Genomic DNA, 14949 nt, shown 5'->3' with positions numbered 1-14949 from the left:
TTGTCCATTCGTCCATTGTCTTCTGTGTATCCTTAATAGGGTCATAACTATAAACCATTCAGAAAAGATTACCAAATGTTTTGCAGTGTGGCGGTCCACGTCCATGTTGATTTCTTGTCTATGGAATTAATTTCTGTTACTGTCAGTCTCCTGAAAATTACAATACCACTACAATACAATACTAACTGGCAAGAGAAAATATTTTGTGAATGAAACATAATTCATGTTCATTATTATTATTATTATTATTATTACATGAATGCCTATACTTTCATTGATATTTGGAAAGTAGTAAAATATTTTTTACTACTACTGTATAGTTAAGAGTTTAATGATAATGTATTATCATATATCATTGCTTATTTATTTTTACAGTATCCACTAGAACAGCGGCATATGGAGCCTCTTGCAGAAAGGCAGAGAGGTGACAGTCATCATCCTGGCAAACTAACCACAAAATATCAAAGTTAACCTAATAATTCAAGAGGAAAATATTCCACATCAGTTTTATATGGACTAACATTACTGTTCTGTTATGAGTTTAAGATTGAGCTTCTTTTAAATGCTTTATATTCAGTTTAATCTTCAGTCGCACTGGGGATTAATAAAGTAAACAATCTCTCTGTATGCCTGTGTAGCTATCTATATTATAAGACATTAAACTGTATTAATTAAATAACAAATAAAATCACAGCTGAAGACTTGAGCACCATGTGACATGATTAACTGTTCACAGGATTACTAAAATGATTGAAACATGAAGGTGTTTTGGCAAAAAAGCTGGTCAAACATTAAACTGCAAAACTGAAAGTGCTGTTTGAGTCTGAACATTTTCAACCCACCACCAGAAAAAGATGCTGTTCTCCACAATATGTAAATAAGGATAGAGTATAGGCGATATCAGCAGCTGTATCAAAATGAGAATTTTATATCCCCCATAGTTGAGTATAGGCATTCAATCCAAAAGGTCACATGTTGTGGAGAAATAATGTGAATCTTTTGTGCAATCAAATGTTTTATTTTTATTTTAATAGCACAACAAATAATACATTTGTTAATAAATCTTATTCAGACACAAGTTTGCTTGTTGCTTGCTTCCTCACAAACGACCATTTCTGCTCCTTACATTCATCACCCTGAAAACAGCACAGTGAACAAATCATACTGAAACACTGTGTTTATTTCAGTTACAAAAGTTATTTTTATTTTAGGTTTCATGAAACACATATATATTGTTGGCAGTACTTTAGATGAAGGCAGCATGCTGCTCTCAGACTTACACTTAAACTCAAAGGGTCTATAATCTCTAAACTGATATATTTTACAAAGAAATCCTGTCTGGGCAGCGTCTGGATTTGGACTGAAGAGCTCGTTGGCATTTCTAAAACAATAGCAAACCTGCACACCATACATTGTTTGGTTTTTTGTTTTGTTTAAAGTTGTAGATATACATTAGAGACATGGCAGATTTGCATATATTCTTCAGGGTCTGCAGTCCTTTTCTCTTCTTCTGTGCTCCTGTGAGAATCTAAAACAAAGGTCACATAAATCATGGGGTTAAATTGATGCCTGTGGGACAAAATTACTCCAACAATATTCAGGACAAATTTATTTTTCCTCTGCAAAAAAATGAAATTGAGTACAAAGCATGTGAAACTTTTCTGTCTTGTGTTGTGTTCATTTATGTCTTTTCTTTTCTCTTTAATGTTTCTGTCCATTATATGTGCAAGAACAAACTTCTGAATCACCTCTTAGTGATAAGTGTCTACAGTTTCCTTTCTCGTTTGGCTCTGGACGAAGGCAGTCGCACTTTTCTCCTCTCCCTCTTCCTTCTCTTTCCTGCTTGGCTTCTCAATGTCCTTGTCTAGTCTCGTCTACTTTTCTACTTTTGCCCTGGATGACTCTCACGGTCTGTTACAACCTAAAAGAGGAATTATGGATTTGAACAACTGGTCCCTGAATGCAATTGACACGCTCTTCTCAACGAGAAGCCTGGGCTTGAGTAAGTCCGAGTGTCCTTTCCTGCCGGATACACAATGGACAGGTGGAGGAACTGGAGGGTCGTGTGCCTGGCGGGACTGTCAATCGAGAACATTGTAGACATCTACCTTTTCGGAACCACGATAACAGGGTTCTTGTTGTTCGGAGTTGGCTTGGCCCTGGCTTATCAAAGATAGCAGAATTGGCTTTTCAAAACCCCACAAGGCTGCCCGCTGTGATGGAAATGATGGGACGGGTCGTGACTTCTCAAAATGGGCTCATTGAACGCAGCACGGATAAGATCTTGGAGAAGCTCACGGCAGTCTCTGCTCTCTGAGCACAAGATTGATAACATCTCAGAGAAGCTCTCCAACGGGAGACTGAGAGACCAGTGACGGACTGTTAGACCAACTGTGAAATTGACATGCAGTTGTTCGCACTAAAGGAAAACCACCATCATTTCATGCAGCTACCATATCGGTGTCAGCTGTGGTCTCAAGGCTGGAGCTGATACGTATGTATGTTCGGGGGGGGGGGGGGTCCAATTTCACTGCAGATGTAAACATTGCATGTGACAAATAAAAGGCTTGATTGAATAGCTTCAGACTTATGTTCAAAGAAAAGAAAAGAAGCCCTCAAACCTCTACTCTACTTTATGTGTTGATTTAATGAGCGAGTTAACTTTGTTTCTCTCTTCTCTCAAACGTCTAATCTCTCCTCCTCCTCTTCCTCTGTGTTTTATTCAGTCGTACCGTTTACAGCAGCGAGCAGGGCTTCTTCTTGACCTTGGCGGGCTGAGGGCAGAGGACGGCACGAATGGCCTCATCAAACACAGTCTTCAGACCACGCTGGGTCAAGGCTGAGCACTCCAGGTATTTGACTGCATCTATACATGCGAAGACACATATATGTTAATAAAAGAAGAGAAAGAACTACAAAGACAAAGTAAGAGAAGAAAGGTTTGCTGGTAGTGGAGAAGAATAAGTTCAACTTTCAAAGAACACTATAGTCAACTACAGCTACTATACTTTTACTGTGATGCCAGGAAATGAGGGGAATAACAAAAATTTGCAGAGGCAGTCAGGCTACAAAGTTCTCTAGCATCTTCATCTGCTAGTTTCATATCTTCACTGGTGAGGAGAGCTTCAAATCTTAAAGTGCTTTTCAAGCAAATAAAGTAAGAGTGACTGACCTATCTCCTTAGCCAGAGCTAGGCCCTGTGGATAGGTGATAGGCGCCAGCTTCTTGTCCTTCAGTTTCTCAATGGTATCCTTTTCATCCCTCAGATCCAGCTTAGTGCCAACCAGGATGATGGGCGTGGAGGGGCAGTGGTGACGGACCTCAGGGTACCACTGGCAGAATACAGAGTAAAGGAAAACTAAATAAGAGGCAAGAAAGGGGAACACGCAAAATCAAGGAACGTGTTAGAGGCAAAAAACAGAATCAAAGGCGGAGGGAGATGAAGCTCTGATGCCAGGTGTTACAGAAAGGTGGATGAAGGCTTAACACGAAAAACAATGCTATGAAATGAGAGAAATACATCATCCAACTCTCACACACAGCATCAATCATTCATTCATATTTATTTTCAGATCTGTTTGGGTTTTTCCTCCATTTCTTTATCCAAGTACCTATTATTTTTCTCTATAATAAATTACTATTTTTCTCCTCCCTCTTATTTTCTCAGGTAAACCACAAGCCAGTGATTGTTGTGGGCTATGACTGGTAAATCTGTGTTGTGGAGTAGCTTGCTCACAAAGCAGCTATTTCCATGGAGTTTTGGGGTATTACCTGATGAGATCTACTGCTGTTTCTTTCAGTCACTTTATTTTCAGCGTCTTACCATGCTAATATTTAACCAACTGTGGAAGTTTTAATAAAACACAGTTAGAAATTTGCATATTTCTGTTCCTTTTGTTCCTTTTTACATTTTGTTCCTTGGCAGCTGAGAGACAGGCCTCATAAAAAACAGCCAAAACTCACCTTAGCTCTGACGTTCTCATAGGATGCCGGGCTAACCAGGGAGAAGCAGATTAGGAAAACATCCTGGATGGAGAGACAAGGAGACAAAGAATTAGAATAGCTGCTGCAGTTTTAATTAGCTGACATGTTATATAAGTTCTGTCTGTGTAACTTTATGTCCATTACTTCTTGCCAAGCTCTAAAAGTTGAGTTCTCACAAAATTGAAATGCTTTCCACATTACATCTGGAAGAAAGCATATCTTGCTTGCATTTGTTTATATTTATTATAACATTTATATTTACAATAAACAACATGTTTTCCATGTATTTTCTTGATTTTTCTACTGTTTCTTCTTTTCAGACATCTGGGCAGATATCAGACTGAGCAGCACTCATCACTTTTGGCAAGTTTTGTAATACTGACAGAAGGTCTATATTAACCTAAAACTAATCAATTAGTCATGGTGCCTAAACCCAAATAAACAGAAACTTGCAAAACTAAACTGCAAGTCATAAAGTCATAAACTTGACTAATAACTCATGATAACTAATAAAGAAACTAATAAAAATGGTCTAACACTGGATTCAGACCCCTGTGTCCTTACTGAAAACTAAGCGTAACTCCTGTTTTGGACGTTTTGGATCTATTAAAGTCGGCTATTTTATTAGGGACAAAGGTTTTTTGAAATGTCCTTGAGAATGCAGTTTCACAAGTGCTGACTTGAAATATTTATTTCGAAAGGACGAAATTATGTTTCGTTTCTACTGTGGAGAAGATCAGGTTAAATGTAAAACAACTACTTCAGCTACTCTACCACATGTTGTGTGTTTATCGTAGTTATCTCATGGCTAAAAGCATGAAAGTAAGTGGTACATATGATACACATTGTTTATAACACATAATGTTAAAACCCCCTTGTTCTAATGAGCTGTACGAGTGCTTTGTGTGTGTATGTGTGATTCTGTACCGTCTGTGGGTAGGACAGTGGGCGGAGCCTGTCATAATCTTCCTGTCCAGCTGTATCCCAGAGGCCCAGGTTGACCGGCTTGCTGTCCACCATCACATTAGCTGAATAATTGTCGAATCTGTGGGGAGAGAAGAGAAGGTCAACGATTGGTCAACCAGTCTCAGGCAGCCTTTCATTTCATTGGTTATTTATTAATTAAACAATCCTTCAGTTCACTGATTGTTTAACCAGTTAAACTCCTATAATGGGGGAAAAAACTACAACCATACTTGAAATATCACTGTTCACGAAAACATCAACCAACAACATTACTTTGGTTAGTTTGACACACAAGTCATATTAACCATGTCTAGTATAAGAGCATAGCTGTTAGGGTGCCTGGGTCGTCGACCCAGTGTTTTGTGTTTTTGGCTCTTTGATTTTGTTTATTTCATTATATTCTAGCTTTGCCTAATGGCTTATAGGATTATTCTTAGTTTAGGTTCTCTGTGTGTTTTCTTTTTAGAGTTTTAGTGTTCTTGTGTCGCGATCTACCCTCATTTCATGCTGTGTTTTCTATCTGTCCGTCTGCCAGTTCAGGTTGTTGTTATTTTCAGTTTAGTTTTTGTATTCTCAGTTTTGCCAGTTCTCTGTTTGCCATCTAGCAATAAAACTGAGTTTGAGTTTACTTTCTGGGTCCGAGTGTCTGCACATTGGGTCCTCCTTGCCATCACTACTGCCTGCACACAGCCTCAACACGACAATGACACATAATAAGGCAGGGCTGCCCTCGTGTGGTCACAAAGAAGCATAACAGTTTAATTTCTCAATGTTGGTGTTTATATTTCTGGGTTTCCAGTTTAATATACGGTGGGTTCACATGTTGCTAAATAGTTGCACCTGAAGAAGTAAATGTGATGACTCATAGTCATTTTTATGAAGTTCTGGTCCTTCATGTTGCAGAGTGCAGCATTACATCACTGAAAATCTGAGGTTTAATATAACCTGTCTAATAATCATTTATTGTGCTTCCCTAGATCTTTTATTGCCTTCATTCTAATATGGCTTACATGTAATATTTATGGACTGTGTTCCTTTATATGGTTTTATTTTTTTTATTTTATGTGAAAGTTTGAAGTAGGCACCAGCACCCACTGGTGGAAGAAGCATTCAATTTTTTGCTGAAGTAAAAGTGCTGATCATTGTAGAAATATTCATTTTATTTCTTTCAATATTTCTTTCAATATTCTAATGTCCTGCATATTCCAAGTTGGGCTTAAATTTCTGACTGTTTACATTATAGATTGTGCTAATTATTAATTTGCCAATTAAAACTTTTAATTTTGGTTTGTAAAACTGTAGAAACAACAAGCAAAGTGATTAATGAGACTTAATGGCCAAAAAGGTTGTATAGTGTTTTAAACCAATTGCCCAAACCTCAAGAATATTTACAATAATAAATAATAATAATAATAAATAAATGTATACAGGAAAATGGATCAGATTGGATTTGAAAAACAGTTGCTAATCGAGTAATATTGTTATCTTTTTTAAACATTTACTATGGAGAAGGTTAGTTTATATAAAAACAATGCATTTAAATATACTTCACATATTAGATTCATATTTAACTGAATTTTACATTAAGCTGTTCAAATGTCCATTCAAAATGTAGCAAAACTATTGTGTTGCATGGACATACAACACTCTAGTACTTGACTTGTTCAATTCCAGCGCTGTCAGGACCTCAGGTGCACAGCGATATTTATTGTTTTAAAAAAAGAAAAGCCCATCTCACTTCTTTCCTCTTTTCTTTCACCGTGTGCAGAAAGCAGCTGACGTTTGATCAAACACGCTTTGAACCACAAATATGTTTTAATAACCTGCAGGCTGCTGCCAGCCCAAACCTGCCTGTGTTACAGTCAGACATCTCCAGATGGACTGCAGCACATGTGTGCATCTTCTCTATAATATTTGTCCGTGTGTCCTGACACAGTGCACAACTGATCAATGAAGACATGCGCATGTACCTGTAGGTGCCTCACAGAGAGACCGCGAAAGTGTTTATGTCTGTATTTCTGTGTGTGTAGATGTTTGTTTGTAGTACTCACACAGTAGGAATGTACTCTCCGGGGAAGGCATTGGTTGTGTAACTGATGAGAAGACATGTTTTACCCACAGCTCTGTATAACACAAGTAAAAAGACAAAGAGAAGTCAGGAAAGAGACATAGAGAATGACAAGAAAAAAACACAAGAGACAGTAAATGTTGCTATTCCATATATATATATATATATATATATATATATATATATATATATATAAAGAAAAAAATATATAGTACTGACAGGAGATGATGCAATATGCACGCCTATACACATCAGTCACACTCCAAGTTTAAATGTTTTCTGGAAGTGCATTATATTTACTCTGTGAGCAACTCCCCCAGTTCCTTTGTTGACGTCATTGTTCGAAAATACTGTCACGGTCAAAAACAAAACATTCAACAAATACAGATTTCATGGGCACGCTGACATCTGTAAACAGTGTTTTTGTGTTTCTAATTTGCAGAAATTCAGTAATCTGTGTTCAGCTTGTCCCAACATCCACAGTGATGAAACTGCATGGCTGCCTGCAAGGTGATCCAGCAAGTATCAGCTAGCCTGCTTCTTATTTAGTTTCCACAGATTTGCTGCCAGCATTTTCAACAGCAGCACAAAGAACTCGAGGCCTGGTTTCACTGCAGCACTCATATTTCATGTTGATTACACTCTGGATACATCTGATTGGTCATAAGCTAGGAGGAGTGGCTTCAGTCTTTTTGTTTCATCAAATTTCAACGTGTTGTCGCCTCTTGGCCAGGACTCCCTTGAAAAAGAGGTTTTTAATCTCAATGGGACTTTTCCTGGTTAAATAAAGGTTAATAAATAAATAAACAGAATTCTGTAGAGTCTCTTATCTGACAGACGGAGATCAGAACCCCTGATTGGATCAGTCTTTATCACACTTATTGATAAATAACCTTCTTTTTTTTTTGCTTACATAAATAACCAAGCAAATCCAGTCTGCAAGGAAACCATCAGCTCGTCCTTTTTTCTCAGTCTGCCTGTGACTCTGTGCCATAAAAGACATTTGTGACGTACAAGCGTTTGTCAAATAAAGCAGGTTTATACTGGTCTTCTCGATGGTTTTGCTCGAAACTCTCACATACTCCCACCTTTTACTCAAACCACATTAACACAATAGAAATATTTTAAAATCCCACAATAAGATTAATAATTTTGTGGAACTTTGAACTATTATCAGACAGAAGAAATTGAGCTTCCCCCATTCTCTCCCCCCAAAAACCTTTTTATGTTTAATATGTAAATCAAATAAACATGTTGGCATATTTCTCATATACAAAATAATTTTTGGTTTTCATATTTAATTCTTTTAAGTATTATTATTATATTGTATATTATTAAACGTAGTTATACAAAAATATGGAAGGGATGACACATCATTATTATCAACTGACGCTTCCATTGAGGGATCTGTGGGTGCACTTGTTAGCACGTTTCTTTACTTTCATGGCTGCTTAGTGTTATAGTACAAGTGTACTGAGTATATATTTTAGTGTTTTTCAGCACCAACATTAATAACAACAACAACAACAACAAACTTTTATACTTTGTGGCTAGTGAATTAAATTTTTTATTAATTATAAAATCCAAATATGTTCTGACTAGAAAAAAAATGCATGACACAGAAACTACAAAATGACAGTCATTCCAAAAGTTAGCATTTTAAAAAAGACCAGCCCTGCTGACGAGATGACTCAGTAGTGATATGAGCAACGCAGATAAGCGTCAGAGTGCCTGTGAGCATTTCTGTCTTTGTGAGGACAACTCTGAGTTTTAGAGGTCGAGTCTGATGAAATGTTGTCAGTTTGTAACTTTTTCCAAAGGCTCGTGTGGGTTTAAGATTTAGTCTCACTGTTAAGGTTAAAACAGGGTTTAGGTCGAATGCAGAGGTTGAGTCAGGGATGTGGGTCACACATTAAATAATGCCACTAAAGGGTCTCATAAGTATAGCATTACATGCGTGTGCTTTGTGGTCGTGTGTGAGTCAAAAAGGAACCGCGCTGTTTCAGAAGCATCGGTTTGAGCTGAAAACAGGAACTGGCCACACCGAGCTTTCAAAAAAAAGGAAAGAAAAAAGATTTCTGCCTCACATCTCTCTCTGTCTGCTTCATAATCTGCTTTTCCATGAACATGTTTTATCCTATCGTTTTAACCTATTGTGACATTTCATTTCTTTTGGTCCCGTCTAAAAAGAATAAAAAGTGAATATATGGTGATGAATGGTTTCAACCAGACTGAGGCCAAATGGTGTCAGTTAGCTAGCTGCATAGCTCTACAACTGCATGTAAGAAAAAATAAAACTGAGTAAACTTTAATTTCTCAAAGGGGGCTTGACTTTTTTGTTACTCATTAGGTTTACTTTATTTTACAAATTATATCTGTAGCTGTATAACTGTTGTGCTTTAATTGTCATATAGCTCAGTAGGTAGAATGGTGGCCCCATGATCGGAAGGTCGGGGGTTCAACTCCACTGAACGGCTACCCTAAGGTACCCCTGAGCAAGGTACTGTCCCTACACACTGCTCCCCGGGCGCTGCATTGGTGGCTGCCCACTGCTTCACTGCGTGAATGGGTTAAATGCAGAGGAACTATTTCCCTATGGGGACTAACACATACACATATAACTGCTAACTCAGCACTCACTTTAGCAGGAGAAGTCAATTAAATTCAATTTTATTTATACAGCATGAAATCACAACAACAGTCGCTTCAAGGTGCTTTATATTGTAAGGTAGATCCTACAATAATACATACAGAGAAAAACCCAGCAATCATGTGACCCCCTATGAGCAAGCACTTTGGTGACAGTGGGAAGGAAAAACTCCCTTTTAACAGGAAGAAACCTCCAGCAGAACCAGGCTCAGGGAGGGGCGGGGCCATCTGCTGCGACCGGTTGGGGTGAGAGAAGGAAGACAGGAAAGAAGGCATGCAAGAGACAAGAAGTACAAATCTGGGCTTCCACCTTCACCGGGATGCTCACAAGTCCTTAAAAATGTTGTATGTGCAGCAACCAGTGGTAAATTGTCTTTCTCTGAGTTTTAGGAATGTGACAGCACCACGAGCCACTTTCTAACATCCGACATTTTGACTTCAGGCATGAAAACAGCAGCAGCAGACAATTTCCTGACAGAGGTCAGCTTCAACCACCACAACCAGCTACTGCTTATACACCCATGTAAGTTTCAGAAATGTTTATATACACTTGCACAGGGACGTGTTTCTGTCCTTAACTGACCTGCCAGCAGAAAGCAACAGAACGCTAGCTTTTTCCGAGAAAAAGCGACTTCGCTATAAGAATCACAATAGACAGAAACTTCATTTTATTTCAGTTCAGGCACATTAATGATGCTTTCTTTGAAAAACAGCAAGTTAGCTGCTGTCATCTCTACTTTTCAAGGACTATCTTGAAAACCTGTCAAATTATGTACAATACAAATAGCTGTGGTGTGGCTCTCCAAATTTATTTTCTTTCTAGTGTTATATTTAATTTAACATTTATAACCCACTGCCCCATTTGCCTTTAAACGCACCTGTTTGTTTTGTAAGGTTTTAATGAGTCAGTCATCAGACTGTAGGATGTTCATTAACTTGGCTGCTAATTAAACCATACGCTTAAATCATTCACATTACTTCTGTTGTTCTTATTTGAAATTATTTATTATTATTTCAAATAATTATTTCTTATTTAAAACTCTTATTTGTGGAGTAAAATGGGTTAAAGAAGATGGATTTTGCAACACAGCTGATGAGCTCTGATTGCATTTAAATGCTTGTGCTGTTAAACTGTAAATACCACGACTCTTGCAGCAGACTTCCCTACAACATGAAACCGACTTCCTCTTCTCCATCAGCAGTTAAGTTTAACTACTGTGTGTATGTATCTATATATACACTGTTAGCGCCTAGCAGAGGTGATCAAAAATGAGAAATAAATGTGGAAATTACCACCACCATCATTAGCTTTCTGGCTGTCACATGAAACGATACAGACTTTCAAAAGGGCTGGCTGGGTATTTGCAATGTAGCTTTCAAATATTTTAAAAGGCAACATTTTGAAAACCTTTTCACAATATTTCCTTTTATTCATATGGGCGCAGGTGTAAAACTGGGCACATCTCCAAGCTCTTCCTCCTGCTTGTGTAACCCACTGAAGTGAACTGACTGCCTTTGTCTTAGTGTTGTGTTTTTAATAGAGGTGAACGAATTAATCCAAATATTGATACAGACACAGATATTGGTATCAGATTGATTAAGTGCTTTAAGTTCAGTCTGTAGTCCACTGAATCTGTTAAATAAATTATTTCTTTTGCACATGACATAATATTCCTTAAACAACCTATTAAAAAAGGTCTAAACCTGTTTGTGTTGACTGCAAGTCTATTTTATTTGTACCCTATAGAATATTTAATAACAGAAGCTGACCCAACGTGCTTTTGAGACATGAACAGTAAATTCTGGGTCTCCAAAAAACCCAGTTTGAAAATTCACGAGAAACTAAAAGGTGTGTTTTCTTGTTTTTTCTAATTATTGTGGAAAGTAAAAATCATTCAAATGTTTTTAGAATTTGCAAATTAATAATGGCATGTCTCATAAGTCGTGATACACTGCACTTACCTATATAGGCTTTCCTTATAGGTTAAAAGTGCGAGTATTGGTATCCGCAGTACTGACCCTGTATTTACTTGGTATCTGGATTGTAAAATTTGCAGTACTAGTTTGTACACAGCACTAGTTGTAAAGAAACAAGTAATAAAGGCGGAACTGAAATCTAGGTCAAGTTCTGGAGCGGAGTCAGAAGTAATGAAACAAGATCTACAAAAAGTTCAGCATGTTTACCTCTGCAGTGTTTATTGTAGCAGCATATTTTCACGTCAGTGACTTATTATTACTAATGCTTGTTTGTTTGTTTTACACATTTTGTCACTTCTTTTTAGTGAACTGTCTTTATTGACTTTAGCACACTTAAATTACATAAAACCTTTTTTTAATGGAAGCTTTTGATTGGCAGCTACTAAAAAACAGCTTTTTAAGAAAAACAACAAAACAAGTTATTTAAACACAACAAAAAAATTATCAAAGTATGGTTAACATAAAACCTGACTACTGTTGGTCTCCTGTCAACAGCCAATAATTGATGCTTGTTTTGAACACTACAAAGAATATTTGAGAAAACACACAATTAATTTTTTTAAATGTCAAAACTTAAATCATGTTTTGGATTTGTTTAAATCACTTGAACTGTTATTTTTCATGCAAGGTCTTTTTCATTAGCTGACAATCAAAGGCTTTCAATTTAAAAAAAGGGTTTTATGTAAATGTAGCGTGGTAAATGAAATAGAGCCAACACCACATGTTTCCCTTTCCAAATATTTACACACGTCACTGTTACGGCTTCTCTCTCTGCATTTTTTTTAAATCAGTGTCACACACCAGGAAGCTCTGCACACACGCTGCAGTACCCGTGTGCTACCTCTGGATGGTGAACTGCATGTGTTAAAGTGTTTACTGAACTATTTTTGAGAAACAACTGTAGAACTTCCGCTTTACAATTCCCTTCACTTTAACAGCCAGCCATTTTGCCCCACCTTCAACGATAAACGCATTTGATGGCAGACGGTGGCTCATCCAAACTTCTTACGCGAGCACATTTCGCCCTTTAGGGCAAATAAATTCAACAACTTTTCAGATGTCAAAAACACAATGAGGTTAATCATTTACACGTTTGAGCTTCTGCTTCTTTATTGCCTCTTCTTTTTTTAGTCATACTTTTTTCCCACTTTGTTTGTATTTTCTCAACTGATCTTTGTGGCATCTATCGGATTTTCATCTTTGAAGAGGAGTTCTGCTGCTTTAAAGCATTTTCCTGCATGTTGTGGCCTGCATGGCTCATCCAGCGCGCTCAGTGTGAATCACCGCTGTCAAATACACACCTTAAGATCTACATGTTAACACTGGACATAAAACACAAGTACAGAAGTTTCTTTTACACTTTTACGCTGAACCGCACAGTAATCTCGCTGAAGTGGATCAAACTGTTGCTCCTACCATGTGACAACCTTTGACAGCTCTATCTGATTACCCTGAAATTCAGAGCCTGGGGCCAATCCCCATTTATGCGTCAGCTGGGCGACCACTGTGTAATTCAAAGCTTGAAGGCCCCTTTAATTTATAACACACTGGTTAAAATTAGTAAAATAATAGCATACCCATCTCCCACGACCACACATTTGATAGCCTGCATCCTGTTCCGCTCAGCTTCGTCTGTGCTCTTCACTCTGAAACAGACTCAGAGAGGAAGGCCGAGAGACGCTGAAGAGCATGCAACTACAGGAAATTGTTGCACACCTCCCTCCCCCTTCTTTTGCTGCTTCTTTTTTTTCTTACTCAGCCTCTCTCCCTTCATTTTTGCACTCATCGCCTTCTTCCTGTTTTGTTCTTTTTTTCTTTCAAACAACAGACCTTAAGCTGAAAAGATACCAATACCAATAAGACACCCATAAAAAAATTAATGTGAAGGGTGTTGAAAAGCAGTCTCTGTTGCAAGAGAGAAGAAGCTGTGAAATGGCTACAAAGAGGAAGGTTCTGCGAACAATAAGAGCTTTATTTTAAACTTCCTCTTCTTTTGGGCATTTACCATTCAGTAAATGCAGACCAGCATGTCCGGAACATATGGAAGTTAAAATTAATCTACCTCAAATTTCAATTTACTATAAAAGATTGAATTCCATAAACCTCATTAATTAAAGACATGCACTCACACATTTCCCTTGGTTTACACAACATAACACTTACTCACATTCACTTCCTGGTGTTTTCTGCAGTATGTGTCTAATGGTTACCTTCATCTTAAAACAACATTAAACCTTGTTATCCCTCCTGGTGCACTCCTGATACTATAAAAGACATGTATGTCCTCACAGTGTGAGTGATACAAGTACCCACCTGAAAATAAGTGTTTATTGTCGGTTAACTTCAAGTTATGTGTCTGTAAATGTGGTATTGTGATGCTAACCCAGCATCCTAAATGCTGTCCTAATGTATGCATGGGCACTCCCACCTCATCATAATCCAAAAACATGCATCTAGTCAAGTTCAAATTTACTTTTTTAAAGATTTAAAACAACAAGTAATGCACATGAACGCAATACAAAATATATACACAAGATAAGATAAGATAAGATAAGATAAAACCCTTATTAGTCCCACATGTGGGAAATTTGTTTTGTTAAAGCAGAAAGTGGACAGTGCAAAGTTACATAGCAAAAATTAGAAAAACACAGGAATAGAATAAGATAACTTCACTAGCTGGGCCACGTCCTCATCTTTAGGTTTGACAGCGTTTTAGTAGGTAAAGGTGAATGGCTTTGACATGAATTGAGCTGCGGTTTGGGGAAGGCCTCGAAGGGGACTGGCGATGGCTCCCAGGCCTGGCAGATCCCCATGAACTAAATAGAAGCGAAGAAGTTAAAGAATGGAGAAAAAGAAGGGAGGGAGGGGCACGTAAACGAGAATGAACAGCTTGCAGAACTGGGGGAACCTATATAGATGACAGCCAGAAGGAGCGTGTTTGGAGGTGTGGTCCCTCTCCTGAAATTTCGATACATAATCTCCAAAAGAATGAGAATAAAAATACTGTACATAATAGAATTTAATAGAATAAAATACTATCTAATAGAATAGAAATAGAATACAAATACCATATACAACTGAGTAAAATACAATGTTGTCAGATAAAGAGTATTGCACTTAGTGTTATTGCACATGTGTGGATGTGTGTGCTTGATCAGTTGAAGTCTTTGTTGTGGAGTCTGACAGCAGTGGGGAGGAAAGACCTGCGAAATCTCTCCGTCCCGCATCGTGGGTGCCGCAGTCTCCCACTGAAGGAGCTGCTCAGTGCTGTCAGAGTCTCCTCCATTGGGTGGGAGATGTTGTCT

The 14949-nt window shown here is 37.8% G+C and overlaps 1 protein-coding gene across 1 annotated transcript; it reads right to left on the bottom strand.

Annotated features, from left to right (window-relative positions):
- Positions 1–1177: 1177 nt before the first annotated feature.
- rac2 (Rac family small GTPase 2) lies at positions 1178–13353 on the bottom strand. The gene is made up of 7 exons (XM_085276078.1): positions 13222–13353; positions 7002–7073; positions 4912–5029; positions 3964–4026; positions 3173–3332; positions 2733–2866; positions 1178–1528 (listed from the first exon to the last, which is right to left on the bottom strand). Exons 1-6 carry the CDS (start codon positions 13254–13256, stop codon positions 2736–2738), a joined length of 579 nt encoding a protein of 192 aa, XP_085132204.1. The 5' UTR covers positions 13257–13353; the 3' UTR covers positions 1178–1528; positions 2733–2735.
- Positions 13354–14949: the final 1596 nt, after the last annotated feature.

Source organism: Mchenga conophoros, linkage group LG6 (assembly GCF_057382185.1).
Source record: "Mchenga conophoros isolate Kocher_MC1m ecotype Shallow Benthic linkage group LG6, M_conophoros_male_GT1.1, whole genome shotgun sequence".
NCBI classification, from domain to species: Eukaryota; Metazoa; Chordata; class Actinopteri; order Cichliformes; family Cichlidae; genus Mchenga; species Mchenga conophoros.
The sequence above is the reverse complement of the archived record's forward strand: the minus strand, read 5'-3'. Positions and strand labels throughout refer to the sequence as shown.

Excerpts from the sequence above, each read along its gene's own strand:
- rac2 (XM_085276078.1), bottom strand. The coding sequence starts at position 13,256 with ATGCAGGCTATCAAATGTGTGGTCGTGGGAGATGG. Across the intron at positions 3,333-3,963 it reads ATGAGAACGTCAGAGCTAAG|TGGTACCCTGAGGTCCGTCA; the intron begins GTGAGTTTTGGC and ends GTATTCTGCCAG. Across the intron at positions 2,867-3,172 it reads AGCTCTGGCTAAGGAGATAG|ATGCAGTCAAATACCTGGAG; the intron begins GTCAGTCACTCT and ends TCGCATGTATAG.